At 31.3% G+C, this 23,150-nt stretch overlaps 1 protein-coding gene across 1 annotated transcript in view; it reads left to right on the top strand.

The window, feature by feature from the left end:
- The first annotated feature begins 8,977 nt into the window (after positions 1-8,977).
- LOC117322973 (homeobox protein SIX1-like) overlaps positions 8,978-23,150 on the top strand; it is a 48,301-nt gene continuing 34,128 nt past the window's right edge. The window contains exon 1 of the mRNA XM_033877945.1: positions 8,978-9,204. Within this exon, the coding sequence (XP_033733836.1) occupies positions 9,183-9,204 (22 nt within the window). The 5' untranslated portion in view covers positions 8,978-9,182. The remainder of the gene's footprint in view (positions 9,205-23,150) is intronic.

Consider the following 23,150-nt stretch of genomic DNA (forward strand, 5'->3'; position numbering starts at 1 on the left):
ATATATCCCATTGAAAAAAAATGTATCAGTCATGAACGTAAATAAAACTAATATATAAATGTGTTTTGTGAATTGTTATGATGTTTACACATATCAGTCTATATAAGTATTATGTGTTAAGCTTAAAGAAATCTAAATTAATGAGATATGTATATACCACAGCAATAGGTCGTTTACCTCGATGTTATCAATATGTAGATACGAACCTGTTCAAACAATAATACTTGCTTAAAATTTAAATTTAAATTTCATACGAAGATTTCATATAAGTAAATTGTATATAGTTATATGTATAGAGTAAACGTAAGATTGAGCTATCAATGCAGCAACGTTGAACTAGCGATGAAATATGATCAATATAATTATACATACAAAATGTCATTTCTGTTTATGGTATCCATATAAACATACTACTTCTGTATCAAATTCAGCATCCCATTTTCCCGCGGTTTATAGTACTCTAACCACCGACTGCTCCTTTTTATTTCCATAGGATGATATGCTGGCCTCTGTCCTGTCACTGCTCGGACGAGCTGAGGCAGATTGAACGTGGCAGGGGAGTAGTCTTGACGAAGACCTGTCAGTTCACACCAGCTACTTTCCAACTGATGCAGTCCAGAACGGCTAGTTACTACTCAGACATGAAATAAATTAATACTACCCCTAAGACAGAGATTTCTCCCGTTTGATGGTCAAAGGAACTAGAATTAACAAATATTGCACCGTAACTAGTGTAGTGGTATAGCTGATCTTTGATCAAGCTAGACACAATAATTGCCTAAAATCGCTAGATATCACCTTGTATTTATTTTGTTGTTCATATCAAACACAAACCCCGTTTGTAAACTAAGGACTGGCGCAGATTATTTAAGTTCCAATAATGAAATCACGTCCTGTTTGACATGTGCTTGTGCTCAGACTGGGAATGCAGCAATTATAATGATGTTGTACTATCAGTGTTAAATACAACTGCCCTAAAGCTGGATTTCTCTGTTTACACGACAATTTGGTACAAACGTGACCTACCAGCCTTTAATGCGAGCTTGTGTTTATATACATTTAAAAGCACAAACGAAGAAAAAAGTATTTCTCAAATGATCGTATTTATTTAATGAAAGTGTCTTGATGTAGCTTCATTTGGAATGCTTTAATCTCAAGCAAGATAAATCGTTTTTAGTTTTAGATATATATGCATGTATTTCATGCATGATTTATATATATAAACATATATCAACATTATCATGCTACATATTTGATGTCAAAATAATTGATGACGGCCTGCATAATTGATCCATGTCAATATTTACCTGACATTTAAACAACCATGTGACTTTTGTTTTATAAAAAAATATATTGTCTGACATTTTCAGGTTTAAATCCAATGCCTTTCACATTCGGGTCAAATATGCAAAAGACAATTAAGATGTATTTTGCCATTATCATTATCGACCTTTCCATGTGAACTGAATAAATACTACAACAGGGGACAATTGGTTTATAGTATGCAAACTCTCTTAATTTCATGCCTAATTACCCTGACATGTGAAACAGTGGGCACAGAATGAAATGTCATATTATATCTTTAATAGCCGGTTTATTTTATTCTTGAGAATCTGCATAAAATAATATTAGGTATCAGTGGGGAGAAAAAGGATCAATTTAACTTTGGTAATCAGCTCTATATATTCAGCATTTGATTAATACTCAACAAGACATCATAGCTATTCTGTGACTACCAGAAAAATCGTCTTCAAAAGAGCAAACTCTTTTATAGAAAACATCCAACCAATGCCGCCTTGTTCATTTTCCATGCTCATTTGATATGATATAAAACACGGAGATTCGAAAGGATTATGCGATCTTTATGCCTCCGCTGTTCCCTATCAATTTCCTAGAGCGCTAATGATGACCAGGCGAGGAAGGCCGTCCACGCATCTATTGTTTTAGCTCCGGCGAAGGAATAAAACAAGGAAGGTGCTGGGTAACGCACACTGTGTCCTTTGAGAGCTGTAAAATTCAATCCTACAGTTTTCTGCCCATCATAAAAAGTCTGCTTAGCAGAAAATGTCATCTCGGCTTCGATTCATTCTATCATTTCTTAAATATTTTACAACTTTGATGATTAATTGGTATGTGGGGCTATCTTATCGCTTTAGTTTAGTTTTTCTTCAGTTTGGTTAAAACGTTTCAATGTTATTGTGTGTGCTTGTTTCTTTTTTTATCCTTAAATTATCCGACTTCGATAGATAACGTGAAGTATAGAAGATCAGAGAAAACAGCACTATTGAAGTATCAAGATCACTTCAGTTCCAAACATAATATTTTTCAACCGTATGGCAGGTGGATATACGCTAAATGTATTGGATTCAGAACTATCTCTTTACTACGCGAATTCTAAATGATGATAAAGCAATTTGTTTTTCATCAATCAAGGCAAACGGTCAATTCCAAAGTGTGGCAGATTAGGTTTTGAACATTCGCTTTGATCTAGTGTATATTTAGATCAATCTCGATTTCGCCTTTACTGCGCGTGCTGATTTGTAAATAAACATATATGTATATATTTCCCATCAGTATTTCTTACATCAATCATTTGATTGGCACCGCGATTACAATTGCAGATGAAGGGGTCGAATAAAGAACTTTTATTTATTTAATTTTCGTTATTGAAATAAACTTAATTCATTTGCGCTGAACAATACTAGTATCCATATCAAAATAAAGAAGGATCATACTTGTAATTTACGTTTTGTAACGTTTATTATATTATTTGTATTGTCCTCTTCTAGAATATACAAATTATCATCTTTGCGAGATAAACTATTATATTGTTTTTCAGGTTGGTCTAGTTTCGACACACCATGACCATGATCAAGAGACCTGAAAATCACTAACCTCACAAATTCATAAAGATTTATTTTCGTCCAATTGTTTTGCATTTTGTTGGTTTATTTTTTTCTATCATACGATATGTTGTTTTTAAAAGCCCGCTTGTAAATTTATATATTTCATTATTCCTGGTGTGTGGATATTTGAAATTTGAATCAGCGTAAATAAGTTGGTTTTGAAATGTCATATAATGCATGCAATTATACGGGTCAAGAGGAAAAGGCCGCATGGGTTTCTGTTTACCTTCTCCGTTGAGTTTCTTAAACTTGAAGCGACATCGTTCATGCCTCATTGGGTTCATCAAATTAAAATTGGCTGGAATGAATTCTCCGGTCCATTGTCCAAATGTATCGGGTGTCACACTTGTATGCAGGGTACTAGCTATTGCTACCGGTTATGGAATGTAATGGCGAATATGTACACGGCCAGTTACCTCCAATATCATATCTGTTTGTACGTAATGACCCATGTATGCTCTACAAATATATGACAATACACACAAAATTGCTTCTCTGTAAACGTTGATATGCTTTATAAGATTCTAACCCATTTAGTACATTTTAAAACAATTTGAGACCATAGTCTGACCAAGCATTAGATTAATTTGGAAAGACAAGCATGTTGGTTTTTAGTTTAATTTGAATTTACCTGGATGGGTATTAATAAAAAAATGAATTAGAATTGCCCCTGGGGAATCTTTAAATGAATCCTGACTTTCTCCATGATTTATCCTTGTTTCATAGAGTTACAATAAGTTTTGTTAACACTTTTACGGCCTTTTCTGCTCTGTTGTCAATTGTTAATATATATAAACAAAATCAAAATAAATGAAAAAATATTAATACCAATTAAAAGAGGTTTTTAAAAGCACTGTGACGTCAAATTGATCAGCACCAAATCAAAGGCAAACAGAAAAAATCAACATTACCGTCAAAATCAAATGAAAGCAAACATATATATAAACAAAAAATGTGGATACAGTTCTATCTGTTTACATGTAATTATATGACATAATTATAGCAATGCAACTTACCCTCAATTATAGGACTATTTCGCCATCACAAATTTTCGCGAGTTAAAGTTACAGAAATAGGTAACGTCAGTACAAATATACAAGATCTCACATGAAATTTGTGTGGAACATGTTCAATTTTGATTTGTTTAAAAAATGAAAATTCATTAAGAATAGTCGTCCAATGTAGATATATTTTGTGTATATATTTACATATCCTATTCAGATCACCAAAACGACATGTATCACGCAACCGATTATTTATTTAATTGATGGGGTATAAGGTAACTAAAGATTTGATTAATGTCCGCGAAAATAAACAGGGAAATATCTGCTCGCGAAAGCAACTTGAAAATGATTGATATGCAGTAATTGGTGAACAAATTTGCCATTGTGGTTTTGAAATAATTATAAGATTGGGAGAAAATTTTAAATCATATTCATGGAAACTGGAGTTATTAATTTCAAAAGCCATAATTATACCTAACATTAACATGCAGAGGAAGTGAAATAAGAAGACTTAACTGAATGTATTTCAATTTATGTGTATTTTGAAATAGAAGTATAGCCATCATGACATGAATTTCTATTTTTCAATTAAATTTAATATTCAAAATATGCAAATATTTTTCATTTTCTTTAATCATGAGCATGATTTTGATCCTATTAATTGACATGATTTATGATTTAAGATTGTGCAACTTTCCGTACTCTAACATCAATAACAAATGTATTACATGTATATGAAAGGCCTATTTGAAGCTTTGCGTGATATGCATGCAATGTAGAGCATTTCTTTTAGCACTTCGATTTGTAAACATATCGAAATAGTTCTACCAATGTGACATCCCTTTTTCTGTAGATCTTATTTCATCAAGATGTTATGAGCTGACTTATACGAATGTCTGTGTACATACCTCCGTGAGAGCGCGTGGTTAAGTGGTAATTAACTTGTATATAGAAATTGAGAGAGGTCCGACTCGCTGTGCAATTACGCACCGCCTCAATCAGTTAAAGGTTCGGAAGCCCTTCAAACTGACCGTCAGTGGATACTACTAGTCGAAAGTTGGAGAGCTCCGAAACGTATTTCACATAGAAATTTATTACATAATTTATTTGGATACTAGCGGGTTTTACGGCTTCTTTGCCAAATCGGTAAGTGAATATTTTTCGTTTGATATATGGTTTAACTACACCTTTTACGAAGCAATCTATGTTTTACTTGATATTTACAGGAAAGCAAAGACAACATATATTTTCATGTTCTGGATATTTAGATGATAAATGTCAATATTTGTTTTATCATTAAAATGTTAGTGATAGTACTTATATTTACATTACAGGTTTATCATGAAATCAATTTATCTGTTCTTAAATTTTCAACGGTTTTGTATGTTGATAATGACAAGTGTCCGCCTCATTTAAGCATTGTCTACGCTCGTTAGAAAGAACAGATTCTAAATTTGCTCACTCAAATCATGGTGACTATTATATCATATAAATAAATTTTCTAATATCGGGTTTTTGATAAAATTGACTAGTCTGATATCCGAGTAAAATAACAATTGATTCAAATAATCAATACACGTGATTAATCGCGGGTAAACAGCCAATCAGACTTAACATACCTGCATGCTGCAATACAAGCAGTGTCAATATTTCAACTGCATATTTGTCTCTAGTTAATGTCAACATTAAATAAAAACAATTCAACGCAGAGTATACAATATACAGTGGATGTGTAATCGGCACGAAAGTACATTGTTAGCGGCAAAAAAAAAGAAACCGGAGAATTAAAGTAATTTTCTTCTTTTTTTTTTCAAGAAATGAATTACTTTCGACAATTGTATGATTTCAGTCTGTGATTATATGGCTACAATTGGATAGGACCAGGTAGGGCTTGTTATTATAACAGACCGAACGTTATAACATGCACTGTACATTGTGTTTGATTGAACCGTGCCAACTTTATCAATATCTGACATGACAATATCATTGTCCACTTAACACGTAATTATGCAGGGATCGTGTATATGCCAATCATTCCTGTGACATACTTGTTTGAAGATGGTCATTCTTTCCAAATGAGTTCATAATCGATCTTATCGTTAAAGCCTGGCGTGTACATAAATGTGTATTCTGTGTTTGCATGGCCGTGTGGAAATCTGTTTTTGATAAAAAAATAACACTAATGTTACATTTCTAGATTTTAATTTTCGCTTTCAGATACGTAAAATAAGATATGGCTGCAATGGTAAAAAAAGATAATAAAGTTGTTAGATAATGACAACAGTTTGACATCGTAGTTAAGATTGTTTTGCAATTAGATCTCTATTTACTAAATGTTGAATTTGCTTGTAATTCGAGGAACAAATATATGCATATGCAACCATCCCCTCTACTGTCACATAAACAAACCAAAGAAATTCCACACCGATTCACGAAAATATCACTTTTGTTTTCGCGCACAATTACCTGTAAATAATGTGATCGAGCAGTGTTTCTATGATCAGGGGACGTTTCGTTTTGTAGAATAAATTCATTATTAGATATATTGTATTCAAATTTAGCATGTAGATTTTGATTGAATGCATTTTATCAATATCTTTCTGAATATTGGAATCAGTAAATAAATCAACTATGAAATGCATTCAGAATATTATATATTTATATATGTGTATATATCAACTGTTGCACCGTGTCGAAAAACTGTGCATTGCATACGGCAAGATTTGTATTCTTTTTATATAAACTAACAATACAAAACAAAATTGTAAATGGAACATGCTTAGCCTTCTTTTAAAAATAGGTGGAACAAGTTAAACAGTTTATTTCTGAATGTAAAATTATCTATTTAGTATGCAGGACAGGGAGATACCAGTTAAGACTTTAGTGAAATATCATCAGAGAAGTCTAAAGTTATACATAAATATTTACACACTATTTCTTGTCTTGGTATTGTAATGGGAGGCGTTTTCAGGTAGCAACCCTCTGATTCTGCTTCATTTCATTTTGTCTTTATTATTTCACTGTTAATGATAAAAAATCGTTTTAAATGACTAAGATCTCTAAAGCATACCTTAAGTTAGCTGAGTAGGTATACAACCTATGTCATCCAACAAACATCTAGAACATCGGGATGACAAATCCGGCGACAGAGTACCTTATTACTACAACGATGTGAAGGGAATTTATATTATTTAATTGTAGGTTTCAAATTACAAAATCCACAACGGTTGAAGCCCTGTCTGCATTTACCCTTACGGCTATGTGTAGAGGAGCCGAGTTTAACAATACGAATCTATTTTAATCTAACGACAATTATCATCTCTACTTTCTGATAGATATTGGCTCTGACACAAGAAGTGAAAAACATTCATTACAAATTCTAACTTAATGATTACTTTTGTATTCATTTCGGATCGCAGACTAAAATGTACTATGTTATTTTTTTAGGAAAGCGAGTCTTCCCTGTTGGATAAAAATCTGATCAATACAAACACAGGCCATAAATATACAATATTTACCAAGTAAAACTTTAGGAATAATTTTGCGGCTTTGATCATGAATTACTTTCAGTCAACTAGATTGATTGTCAACATATCTTTACTGTCATCAAAGTAGTCTCATATTTCAAGCTGATCAGAAAGTGGAAAAAAGGGAAAATAGAAAATGAACATTTACTATCAATTATCCGTATAAGATTAATTGTATTTATTGAAAACTAATATGTATTCAGTTCCTAAGATATTTCAATATTCTGGCATTTTGAATAATAGTTATTCTTTTAGATCAAAACATTTTGCTTTAAAATGAATAATATTTGTCACAGTTCAAATATATTAAATACAATTAAATGCAATTTATTTGTTATAAAAATTTGCGTTGTTAAAGTAAAATGAATTCGTACATACAATGACTAAGGTGCCGATTATAAGATACCTATGTATATTCACATATGAAAAGCGATTTATTAGTTTGCTATAATAAAAACCAACCAGTGTAAATATATTTAATTTTATCCGAAAGTGTGTTTTGTACTATTTAAAATGCCCTCATTAGTGCTATCATTATAATTCTCTCTCTGAATTAGCTATAACTTTGGGATTTTGTAGACAAAACAAATATTTGTAAGTTCATATAGAAATAAAGTAGAAGTACTTATTGAGGATAAGATTCGCTATCATAAATATCAATTTTGACCACTACAATTTAATATTAATATCAATATATTATAACTGAATTATTGATTTTACTAATAACCCTCTTTTTTAAACACAAATTGCAAAACGTACTTATCCCATAAAACCAATTTCCTCTAGATTTAAGTTACATAGTTTCTCCAATATTTATGTATGTGATACAACCGACTAAATATATTGACTCGTTCGTCTTAGGATTTCTAGAATACCAATATACCAATGAGGAACCAGTCATCCTCGTTATTGACCTGAAACCAAAGTATTCCTCCCATTTCTTCTAAGATTTCACATTGAATATGTATTGGAAGCCAACGGATGGAGAAATGTCATTTCCAGCCTCATGATTCATAAATTGTTGGGAATGAAGCGGAAACTTGGAGAAAATTGAGCAGTCATATATAATATCGGTTGTACCATTGCCTAGAGCTAAAAGATTTACCACGAAGAGAAGATATCCAGCCCGCGATACTCGTCTAGTAAACTTCTATTCAAAGGACACGAATACACTTAGGACTCTGTCGGCGTTCCCCGTGGTCATATCACTGAACGGCTAACTTTAACTCATTCGATTATACGTTAAGACAAATAAGAATACGCGTTAGCTATACTCACAGATATTTATCTGTCCACGTTGACCATCATAATATGCCTGTCAACAGTTCCACGCGCGCAAAATGGAAAGTTGGATATTCTATACGTGTAAATATGTGAAGCGCCAATAGTAAGCCACCTCTCAGAGATCGGCAGCAGGTCATGGGCTGGTGAAGCCGGAAACTCAACGTGTGAATCGGTTTGTGGAAACAAAGCATTAAAACGCAGGGGGTGGGGCTAGTTAAACAGATAAGAAACCCAGTAGCCACGCATTTATCATACAGTAACTTAAACATTAATATTTTCCCAAACAGTGATCATCGAGGGGCTGTAGTAGTCGGTGTTGAACGGATAGGAGGTGTCCGTTGGTTGATCGAGTTATCGGATCCCTGTACCTACGGCATCAGACTTCGAGTGATTCCGCTGCTGCTCTGGTACATTGACAGTTCAGTATACACATGTGCAGACGAACATCGTAATAACCAGTCATGGACCCTTACCACTACTCAGGTTGGTGTTCTATATTTTTCCTTTTCCTTTGTAACCCTTGCTATTTGATATTGACTTAGTTTTCACACGTTGGGGATCATGTTATGAAACCTGTTCCCATCCTTATTGTAAATGGGACATATCAGGGGTTTCATTTTCAACAACTTTTTAACAAATGGATGTCATGGAAAGATACGACTCTTTATTGACAGACGATAATGTACTTTGATAATATTATATCGAAGGGATATGTTATCAATTCTAGTTTGAACACATTTAAAAAACAAACAAATAAACAAACAAAAACAAAAGACAAAACAAAGTAAAAATACTGTCGATAAACTTACATGAAATATTAATAAATTTTAGTATATTCAGGTGTCAGCTTTTATGTATCACCCCTCAACATTAACTTATACAACAACGACTTAAATGTTTTACTTTTGTAGACTTATTATAATGTAATTAACATATCCATTATAATTAAAAATCTATGCCGATGCTAATTATGGTAACACTGTCATTTAGGTAAAGAATGTTTATTATAATTGTCAACAAGCTCTCGCTGACTGAAGCGATATCGTGTAAGAAAGTAAACAGACGACTGTTTTTAAATTAATCCTGTTTGTTCAGCTACTATTAGTGAACCCAGTCAATCAGTCGGGTATTCTAGACTGCAAGCCACCCTTAGTGTGCTATCAAATGGCCTGTATTCGCGACGTTTCTTATTTTCTGTCTGGTCGTAAAAGGGGGAGATGTTAAGCCATGCTGAAGGATAATGTCAAGAAAATGATAGGCTAGGTTGCGATTCCATTCCATGTGTTGTGTTTATGTTGATAAATCTTCGATCATGTGGCTGGCTCATCGTCACATAAGACCACTAAAGTGTAATCGCTATCAACGAACCACTACTCTAAAAACCAGGTGTTAAAATTCTAAAAATATATAAAAGTCAGTTAAGCACAGGGAATCTCAATCTCCGGACTTAAAACTGATTCACACAGTAATTTAGCGCCGATACCATCGTTAAACCCAAACTTACAAAAATTGAAATTATTTATCGAGCGAAAGAATACACACAGGAGTTAAATTCACCGCTGTAATAAACATTGTAATAAAATGTATATAAATTGGCCTGGTAAGTAAATTTTACGACCTATGTGACATTTCATTATTAAGCCATCACGTCTGGTATATATGTGGAATCAACAATTTAAAATCATTATCTATGAAAATAAAATCTGGCCCGTATTGTCTGCAGTGTATTGGTCATATGGGCACACAGTTTATGCCTCTGTGTGATCTTAATCTGCTATCATTCCATCTTGCTATTAAGGCTTGTGACCTCATACAAATTGGATGTTATTCTAAATCATTTGTCAATTTCTGGTTGGGATCATCAAAGCCCTTCAACCTGTATTGAACTGATTTCGAGCGGTCTCGTCTTGCAGATTAATTGAACTACAGTAACCCGATTTTATCATGACAGCAGTAGATATAAACGTTAGGTCTGATATAAATTGTTTCTCGCGCTATTGAATATACATCTTGTTTATCTTACACTGACTTAATCCGGTGTTTAATTTCAGTGACTAAAATTCAATATGTGAACGTCAAATTAAGAGACAAAACTGAAACGTCCCACCTGTTCTGATTAAGGACCTGGTTGGGTTATAGAAAACTGCTTGCATGTTGTAACATATAAATCACGAGACAACGTATCATAAATATTTCATCATGAAAATGTGTGTTTAATGCTTTTTTGACAAATTTCCTCTTAACATTCAAGAAGTTAAACCTACATGTGTTTTTAATACCAGAACTAACATGATATTGGTATATATTAAAATATTTCTCACGGTAGTTAGTTCGGGGATTTAAATGAGTATAGCTAGTAAAAGCCATGATGATGTATTGATTTATTTCTTTTAAACAATATGATCACTATATTATTTCAAAATAGAAACATGAAATGTATTATATGTGTTGTTCGCATACGTAAATAAGTAAGAGGCTATGTCATGTTTTTTTTCATAAATGAACAACTGAGATATGGGGATATACGTATTACTAAATGCAGACATTATTTTAAAAGTTTTCTAACCGTGGAAAATCTATCGAGTATTCAAATAGATATAAATTGTAGAAAGATAAAAAAAATCCTTTAAAGAAAACACTTTGGAATGTTAAATATTTATATACTTTGATATCAATGTATACAAATTCGTGTGAATATGTTGGCTACCAATGAAAATAATGTTTTAAATTTGAATCTAAAAATAACTCCGTATAAAAGAATTCATTATTGTTGTATAAATATAGCAAGAAATTTATTATACCATAGGACATTAATAAACTTGTATAGTTTTTCCCCGTAAGAAATAGATAGAGGTATATTATATATTATCTCATTCGATGTGTTAGTCGGTTAATAAACTTTGCAATTCAATATTCTAATAGTTTCAAAATACTAAACGGAAATTTATGATATATTTTATTCAACCCTCCCGACAATCAACTTTCAATAAACAAAAATATGACAAATAAGAAAGAAAGAAAAAAGTATCAGCTATTCTTTATAATTTTCATTGATACCCTTTATGTAATGAACATGTAATATCCAAATATATTCCTTTCATCTACTTTGATGATAGAATTGAAATGATTGAAATAGTTATATTTTACTTACCATACATATTCATTCTGTGAATTGTCTATATTTCACGTGTTGTGTTTCTTTATATGTAAATGAGCCCTCTTCATAGCTATTATTTGTACCTAGGGTTAATCTTAAATCTTTTCCTCTGGGTGGCCGAGCATATATGTAAATACAAAAATCAAAACAAAAAACTTAATCACATATGGTTGATATTTTTGTATGATCAGGGGTGAGGTTTATTTATACATGTATATATTAACAGTTCACTTTACAAAAAAAAAGAAAAAAAAGAGAGAAAAAAACCGATATGATCGGAGGATAAAACACCTGATATTTTTTCTGTTTTAAATACTCTTTAACATAACGTCTTTGTGCTTTCTATTCTGAAGATTGCAAATCAAAGAGCCTCTGTTCAACCTAAATTGAAATAGTAGAAAAACGCCATCTCAGGCGCACCTAATTTTATTTCAAGATCCTTTCATTTTTTGAGGAAAAAAATTATCTTTCCACTTACCAGTGACAGTTTTCAAATAAAAACTGAATACAAGAAAATCAGATTGTATTTATATATGGAAATATGAAAAATATACGAAATCCTTTATCAGATATGTTCATAGAAGGATAATTTACCATAGACGAATACATAGTATAGCATATTTTGAAACAGTTTATGTATAAATAATATCTAATTTAAAACAATTCATTCCAACAGTAAACACGTAATCTGTTTCTTCATGATTAAAATGGCGCACAAAATGAGATTTATGGTTTAAAATATATACATACTTTTTGATATGATTGAACAAATAAACTATTCTTCGTGCAGAAGTAAACCAATCGGTAATCACTGTTTCTGTAGGGTAAACACAAGTGAGATATTTATGTCTCACCAGTTCCTGATTTACCCAATATATACAACAATATCTATTGATGTATTTAATGGTTTGGAAACCCACTATTAATACAAAGTTATAGAATGTTGTTCAAGCGCTCAATACACAAATGTTTGTCTATGGAAAACAACAATATGTATAATATGTCAATACGTCGTCCTGTTCGCTGAGAGGTTTAACCACTTGAACACTTCCTCGCGCCCTTCAATTCTTCCTGCCAAATCTAATGTTACACCGCTGTACAATACCACACACACAGATCTATCAATGGAACAAGGTATATCTCATTAAAGTATTATGATATCTATAATTCTATTCTCCTGGAATTGACAGAATTTGAACATGCTAAGTGATAAATTATCGGTTTGACGGCAGACATCAAAGGCCTTAATGAGTAGTCTATAAGCATAATATCAAATGATTGACACCTGGGGATTATGTTTGCTCAAACTAACGAAATAAATACATTGACAATGTTACTTTTTCCGAAACATTCGAAAATTGAGGACAAAATAATTACGGATGAAATACTACTGAACGCTACGACAGGAGAAGTGACAGCTGACGATATGTAGCGGTGTATCTTCTAGCTTTGGCACGATAGCCTTTGTTGGTTTTTCTTGCCTTTTTCTAGTCTAATGACCAAACTCGTTCATCATATTAGATCATTGACAAGGCATTTGTTGATTTGATGAAACCAATTGTCGACTGATTCTCTGTCACATATTTTCTGTCCTTAAGTCGCCTGTACTGTTTCGCCAGTAAGCCGACAATTATAGTCAATCAATGCTTAAAAGAGAACGGCACTGGCAAAAACCAACACTTTCTCTATCCATAGTTATCCGTTTTAACGGATAAATGAACATATTGACATACAATTCATTTGCTACAATGCTTAATCATATGATTAATAACCTTCGATGTAACCAAATAAAACCACGAATTTATATAAGATTGTCGTATTGCAATTTTATAATACATATTTTTATGGCAGTCAAAAACTTATGCATTAAAAAGTTAATTGTAATAAATGAACAACATAAGAAATTTCAAACATAATGTTTATATAAATAAATACATATATGCATTCTACATATATTTGATATAAAAAGACAATTATTATTGGTTTATATATGCTGTAAAGGATATTATTTAAAACATTTGAATCGTTACATCAACTTTTAAATAGACGGCATGTTTATTAAAATACTTTCTGCAATAGTTGCAACAATACGATTAGCTTGATTAATAAAAATAGATTAATTTTACAAATATAAAATATGTCTATTTCAAAAACAATATTGTATGATACATTCTCATATCATTATTAGTAAATTGAGCAAATGAATAAACTTGGATGAACATGAAACGGACTTTCATAGTTTTTACATATTATTTCAGAAATGTATTAGAATTATTTATGAATTTCTACAGATATAATGTTCAGAAATAAAAAGTAAATTAGTACTTAGAAGTCATACACATTTTATTAATCAATTATTAAATACATGTTGAATACTTATTGTATAATCTTTAAAATATTTATTAATGACAAGTTTATATTAGAGTTAGGTGTGTGTATTATTTGTTATACATCCCAAAAATCTATATATGTAAAGGTTAAATGTTATTTTTATATACAGAATAATAAGAAACAAATATTTATATAAAGATATATTTCTATTATTTTAACTATGTCAATGCCATTCAGTAAAATATTAAAGTAAATCTATTATTATAACATGTTTTAACGAATACATTAAGGTTATTTGAAATTCCACATTAAATGAATGAATATACCCATTTAACATGACTTATACTTTAACAACTTTACAATTATTCATATAATTGCATTACTATAAATTTCTTTTTTTTTGCTTTTCTTCTAATTGTTTGTAGTTTTTTATTTCCCTAGATGATATGGTAAAATATTAAAAATGAAATCATAAATTATAAATTCGTAAGTATAACAGCACATATGAATATATAATTTAAAATACATCATTATTATAATATTATATCTGCGGTCCATATGTTAAATATGTTATTCGTATAATTACAACAGGAATAAAATAACCGCTTTTTAAATTGCCAAGTTTTTAAAACGAACATAAGACGAAAGCAATTAATTTGTTTGGCATTGATTTTATCCATACCTACTGTGTTTCTAAAGAAATGGCATATTTTATAATACATGTTAATTACATGTGGCGCCAAAGACACATTTATCCTTCGCTCTGTACCATAAATCATACAGAACATGTGCACGTGAGCGCTGATTGCTCGTGAAGTTATTAATACTTACATATACAAAAAAACAACAAAATTCTGTATCTGTGGTCTGTACACCATAATGGATATTGCATTTGTGTCCAAGTACAATACATTCTTATCTTTTCATTGTTATCATCATTATTATTTTTATTTTGTTACCAGTGGGTGTATGTGTATTCGATATTTTGCAAAATAAAACAAAAAATACTTTTTGTAGTGCAATGTATACATTAGTCTTTATTAGAAATCTAAGTCAATGCAAGATACGGTTGATGAATTTTGCATCTGACCTTGTAAGTGTTTTGATTTCGGGTGTTATAGCATAAACGTATGTGGATTAGCTACCCCGTCTCCAGAGGTCTCCACCTCGGCTGTGAGTAATCTACATCAAAGGCTCGTACTCGAACACTATCTGCCCAATGATGTTAATTATTGAAATATCCTTATACTGGTCGATGCTCGAGGAAATGTTCCAATTTTATCATTCTATAACTTTAATATGACCCTTTCACTTGGCCCATCATAAGTGATGATAAGGAAGGCCACCCAGGCTGACGAATCCCATATAGACAAATCACGGCGTCTTGTGAACTTAGCTTACAGTATAACAGGGATGCTTGTGGAAAAACGCAGCAGGGATTCGGATATTATGGGATGTTCTAGACTTAAGGTATATCTAGAATTTTTAACTAATCTTTCATTTATATTTTAATGCATTTTCTCATTAAATGGCAGTAACAATCTTCGTTGGTGGTTGTTTTGGCTGCGGTATAAACATACCAAGAACGTGTAGGTCTTTTTAGTAAATCAATTCATTTTGACAAGTATTTGCAAAACCTGCATTTTTCATTTATGTTTTATGCCGGGTGCTGAAATACCGCCTCCGTGTAGTAGAATAAGTACTTGTATAGGCGTAGGCAGTGTGTGTTCTAAGAAGTTCAGCTGTTAGGATCATGCACTGCATACTCCAATACTCTGAAACATTTCCTGGAAATCATCTACTTGGATCCAGAAGAGGCTTGTTCGTTTGATTAAAAGGAGATTGTCCATGATATGAAAATGGTATCAAGAATCTCATGTATGAGAGTATATATAATTGGTGTAAATCATTCCACAATGTATCGTACGTTTATTTTGCTTTTGCTGAAACAGAAACTGATAAGTGTTAGATAATTTTTCTGCTTAATCAGTCATTTGAAGCCAATTATCGTATGCACTTTATTGATACCATGTCTCCCTTCCAGTTTATAAAAATAAACAATCTTATAATTATCTGCTTTTAAAATCCGAAAAATTTATCAATAAAGACATTGCTCACTGTCTGCGTATTAGCATACTTGTAATACTTGTTCATGTTGCTTCTGAAGATAAATCATTAGTTCACACCAATGATTAAGATGAGTAACAATTGACAATTAGAAGTGATACCAGGTTCCTAAAGATTCCATCAACTCACTTAACTACCAAGACAAATTTATGATGACATTATTTTGTGTTTTTATAAATTCTTAGAGGTGCTGTTGAGCTCATTGATTTTTGAGTGATATCTTGATTATAAATCGGCAACAGAAATAGTAAAATGTCTATTGGTGCTTAATTGGAAAACCTTCCCTTTCTATTTGATCAATTGTGTCCGACAAGAAAGTGGTTTCCTTTCTATATAAAAGAAAAAATACAAATGAAGAGCAAATTTTGCCACCTTTGTAATTTCGAATTGTAATTGATTTGAAGAGGAATTCGCAATAAAAGTGAAATTTCCAATTTTCAACCACGTGATTTTTTGTGTTAATATTGAAAGACGTTTTTGTATGACACATTAAGATGTCGTTGTGATTAGTTTTTAGTCTATAAAATAGAGAGGAAATTAAAAATTACGAATAAACTCTTGATGTGCAAATTTAGAAGAAAAAAAAACATAACTTGTATTAAGCAATACAATACTCCAACAATATTTCTCTGCTTCATTTGGAATAAAATAATCTATGTAATAATGTATTGTATCCATGTATTTATAGTCCAATCAAAGCATCCGATACCGTGTACCTTTTTTGAGAACACATTTATTTTTCACGTGGTCAATGTTATGATATGTACATTTCCAATAAAAGCTGTATTGAATTTCAATGTCTTTTACAAATAGGAATGCTTCTTGATAACCATTTACATGGTTTCCGGTTAAAGTAAATGAATATGGTTTAACCATCAAAATAAATATATTATTTTCTTCTAATGCTTCTTCGTAGAAATGTTTTTTTTTTTTTACTTTAATTTGCTGTTTCATATCATTTCGTAATAATTGATAAATCGACATTCACATAAATGTCAAATATTCGATGAGAAACATAATTATACAAGGGAATACTCACCATTATCACATAAAATGATTTTTATTGCATTTCGCTCTAATGAAACGTAATATAACATGACAAGTCGTGCAGAAACTCTTCGATTGCAGGTACAGCACGTGTAAAGGACGCGTAAATGATTCCTTCTTAGCATATGGATGTCTGTTATTTATACACAGGTCATAGAGATTCTCGATTAAAATAGAACGTTAATATGGGATTAATTAAGTTAACATATTTTAACGATATGTAGTACTCAGACATACAATACTGGGTGATTGGTAGGTTGGTGAGGAGACTCTCATGAGGTTACTTACATTTTTTCACACAGTATAAATGTGTATTGGGTACTTTGCGATATTGATCCATGAAACATGGTAAAACATTGTGCTTGTTGATATATAGTATATATGAGTGGTACTGCTTAGGAAAAACGATAAAATAGGAAAGTGATACAGTTTGGCGGTAAATGAGGTATAAAATGGAACGAGTGATGTTAAACCGAAGGTTGTCTATAAGATAATTGCCTTAATACGACACAACGAGCACAATGTGGAAGGAACAAAGTTCAATACTACCAGCAAGCTGTTTTCTTTTCTTTTTGTTTTCTATAAACAAAAATAATCAAAATGACATACTCACACTCATTTCTGTTAAATACCGACAAATATAGTTTCTGTATGCAATAAAATGACATAATGGTATGCATCGTTGCAAGTGACGTCATAATAGGATGACATCATTCTCCCTACATAAGTATTACGGAGTTTTTATTACTCTGTATTAACCTGCACAGTAATATAAAAAAAAACGATAATCGTGTATTTTAACTCAAAATGCCTCTTATCAATTTATTTTTACACATAATAATAACTACATGCATGTAATGTAAGTTTATGTAAACATTAAATATATATATATATATATATATATATAAACAGACGCTACATTATCGCTTTTAATGTATTAAATGATAGTAATGACACGTGTATTTCACTTTCACTGATATGAATGTATATAACATTAGTTCTAGATACATAATTACTGATATGAATTGATATAATATTGGTTCTAGATGTTATCTCCTTAATTAAACGAAAGCCGATAATATAAATGACACCCAAGTATATATTTATCGATAAAATCAATTACATTATGACTTGTTTGCATAAAATAGATACATGAATAATAACAACGATATGTACATACAAAATAAATCGATTTAAACAATAAAGCAATAATCAGAAACTAGCGCATTGAGTTGTTGTCATGACGACTCCTGTATAGCTCCCACAGCCTATTTCTATTTTTCGATATTGAACAATGCACCTTTGTAATATTTATATCTTCTTTTATAATCAGCATAAACGATCCTGTAACAGTACCATATATACTAATCGAACAATTAGATTTACATACTCCAGGTATATATGTAAACATATTAATATGATTGCATGAGGTAATGAAGATATGTATAATACGCATTGTCTATAGTTACTTTGACGACGTTATCTGATTCGTTCGTCACAGAAAAAATAGTCCTGATGTATGTATATCTTAAATAGGCAGATATTGACTAATACTAATATTGAATATGGCAGTAATATCTATCCACTCCAATTAAAACTAAATGGATATACAACAATATTCAAGGCGTTTATTTTTCGTCGAAATAGGAACACGGTATTTTAAGTTATATTTTTATATTTTGAATTTCTCATATATAATACAAACTAACATTTCTAGAAATCCGCGTTTTCTAGATGCTGAAATATCCTTTTGATACATTTGATCGTCATTTCTGATTTGACGAAAAGACAGAAAACATAGACGTTTGACCTGTAACGTTTACTGGCCTCAACATCTGGATTCGGGGTAATTCGTTTAGCCGACATTCAAATCGGCAAACAAAATGAAGCTACTTTATAATTGTATATATGTTAATAAAACTGAAGATAAGATATGGAGCGTAGTCTTATCAGATTCATTCAGCCAGAGATATGATCGAATTTCATTTCTGTGATTGGCTAAACGAAGCAGATATGGAGCCATCTAATAAGCATGCTAATTAATAATTACATGAAAATTGTCATTATATAGACATATCCGTCCTCTCACAACTAGAAAAGTAATCATACTTTTGACAAATGCATCAAAATGTGATTTGTCAAATTGAAGCAATATAGTTAATAACATTGATGCATCTCTTAGTTTGTAGTATTGATGCATCCCTTAGTTTATAGTATTGATACATCCCTTAGTTTGTAGTATTGATACATCCCTTAGTTTGTAGTATTGATACACCCCTTAGTTTATAGTATTGATACATCCCTTAGTTTGTAGTATTGATACATCCCTTAGTTTGTGGTATTGATACACCCCTTAGTTTATAGTATTGATACACCCCTTAGTTTATAGTATTGATACATCCCTTAGTTTGTAGTATTGATACACCCCTTAGTTTATAGTATTGATACATCCCTTAGTTTGTAGTATTGATACATCCCTTAGTTTATAGTATTGATACATCCCTTAGTTTGTAGTATTGATACATCCCTTAGTTTGTAGTATTGATACATCCCTTAGTTTGTAGTATTGATACATCCCTTAGTTTGTAGTATTGATACACCCCTTAGTTTATAGTATTGATACATCCCTTAGTTTATAGTATTGATACATCCCTTAGTTTATAGTATTGATACACCCCTTAGTTTGTAGTATTGATACATATAGTATTGATACATATAGTATTGATACATATAGTATTGATACACCCCTTAGTTTGTAGTATTGATACATCCCTTAGTTTGTAGTATTGATACACCCCTTAGTTTGTAGTATTGATACATCCCTTAGTTTGTAGTATTGATACACCCTTTAGTTTGTAGTATTGATACATCCCTTGGTTTATAGTATTGATACACCCCTTAGTTTATAGTATTGATACATCCCTTAGTTTATAGTATTGATACACCCCTTAGTTTGTATAATTGATACATCCCTTACTTTATAGTATGGATACACCCCTTAGTTTGTAGTATTGATACATCCCTTACTTTATAGTATGGATACACCCCTTAGTTTGTAGTATTGATACATCCCTTAGTTTGTAGTATTGATACACCCTTTAGTTTGTAGTATTGATACATCCCTTAGTTTGTAGTATAGATACACCCCTTAGTTTATAGTATTGATACATCCCTTACTTTATAGTATGATACACCCCTTAGTTTGTAGTATTGATACATCCCTTAGTTTATAGTATTGATACATCCCTTAGTTTATAGTATTGATACATCCCTTAGTTTATAGTATTGATACACCCCTTAGTTTATAGTATTGATACACCCCTTAGTTTATAGTATTGATACACCCCTTAGTTTGTAGTATGGATACATCCCTTAGTTTATAGTATTGATACATCCCTTAGTTTATAGTATTGATACATCCCTTAGTTTATAGTATTGATACACCCCTTAGTTTATAGTATTGATACATCCCTTAGTTTATAGTATTGATACATCCCTTAGTTTATAGTATTGATACATCCCTTAGTTTATAGTATTGATACATCCCTTAGTTTATAGTATTGATACACCCCTTAGTTTATAGTATTGATACATCCCTTAGTTTATAGTATTGATACACCCCTTAGTTTATAGTATTGATACACCCCTTAGTTTGTAGTATGGATACATCCCTTAGTTTGTAGTATCGATACACCCCTTAGTTTATAGTATTGATACACCCCTTAGTTTATAGTATTGATACATCCCTTAGTTTATAGTATTGATACACCCCTTAGTTTATAGTATTGATACACCCCTTAGTTTATAGTATTGATACACCCCTTAGTTTGTAGTATGGATACATCCCTTAGTTTATAGTATTGATACATCCCTTACTGTATAGTATTGATACATCCCTTAGTTTGTAGTATTGATACATCCCTTAGTTTATAGTATTGATACATCCCTTAGTTTATAGTATTGATACATCCCTGAGTTTGTAGTATTGATACATCCCTTACTGTATAGTATTGATACATCCCTTAGTTTGTAGTATTGATACATCCCTTAGTTTGTAGTTATGATACATCCCTTAGTTTGTAGTATTGATACATCCCTTAGTTTGTAGTTTTGATACATCCCTTAGTTTGTAGTATTGATACATCCCTTAGTTTATAGTATTGATACATCCCTTAGTTTATAGTATTGATACATCCCTTAGTTTATAGTATTGATACATCCCTTACTGTATAGTATTGATACATCCCTTAGTTTATAGTATTGATACATCCCTTAGTTTGTAGTATTGATACATCCCTTAGTTTGTAGTATAGATACATCCCTTACTGTATAGTATTGATACATCCCTTAGTTTGTAGTATTGATACATCCCTTAGTTTGTAGTTTTGATACATCCCTTAGTTTGTAGTATTGATACATCCCTTAGTTTGTAGTTTTGATACATCCCTTAGTTTGTAGTATTGATACATCCCTTACTGTATAGTATTGATACACCCCTTAGTTTGTAGTGTTGATACATCCCTTAGTTTATAGTATTGATACATCCCTTAGTTTGTAGTATTGATACATCCCTTACTGTATAGTATTGATACATCCCTTAGTTTGTAGTATTGATACATCCCTTAGTTTGTAGTTTTGATACATCCCTTAGTTTGTAGTATTGATACATCCCTTAGTTTGTAGTATTGATACATCCCTTAGTTTGTAGTATTGATACATCCCTTAGTTTGTAGTATTGATACACCCCTTAGTTTATAGTATTGATACATCCCTTAGTTTATAGTATTGATACACCCCTTAGTTTGTAGTATTGATACACCCCTTAGTTTGTAGTATTGATACATCCCTTAGTTTGTAGTATTGATACACTCCTTAGTTTATAGTATTGATACATCCCTTAGTTTATAGTATTGATACATCCCTTACTTTGTAGTATTGATACACCCCTTAGTTTGTAGTATTGATACACCCCTTAGTTTATAGTATTGATACACCCCTTAGTTTGTAGTATTGATACATTACTAAGTTTGTAGAATTGATACATTCCTGAGTTTGCAGTATTGATACATCCCTTAGTTTGTAGTATTGATACATCCCTTAGTTTGTAGTATTGATACATCCCTTAGTTTATAGTATTGATACACCCCTTAGTTTATAGTATTGATACATCCCTAAGTTTATAGTATTGATACATCTCTTAGTTTATAGTATTGATACATTACTAAGTTTGTAGAATTGATACATTCCTTATTTTATAATATTGATACACCCCTTAGTTTATAGTATTGATACATCCCTTAATTTATAGTATTGATACACCCCTTAGTTTATAGCATTGATACATCCTTTAGATCATAGTTGTATCATAACTGTTTTATATTTACCTCCCTTTACAAATACATACTGATGTCTTTCCATTAGTTGAATGTTGCCAAAAGCTATATACAAATGTCAAGTGAGTATTTTCTTTCCTCGTCGGAAAGTATTTGGCATTTGAATAATCGAACTGGCTAACATGATGACTTCGATGAAAACACAGAAATGACTCGTTAAAATCGTTTTTATAAAAAAAATGACACATATTTCAGATCGGAATGGTAGGCAGAACTTTTCTTGATGTTTCTTTATGCTGCAGACAAATTTCGTTTAGGACATAGGGATTTATTATTTGACCACTTATGTATAATATTCTTAAATTGTATAGTGTGCTTTCAATCTTAACCTAGTGGACCAAGTTAAAACATTGTTCTTCGTTCCTTTGGAACGT

The sequence above is a fragment of the Pecten maximus genome, chromosome 3, assembly GCF_902652985.1.
Source record: "Pecten maximus chromosome 3, xPecMax1.1, whole genome shotgun sequence".
NCBI classification, from domain to species: Eukaryota; Metazoa; Mollusca; class Bivalvia; order Pectinida; family Pectinidae; genus Pecten; species Pecten maximus.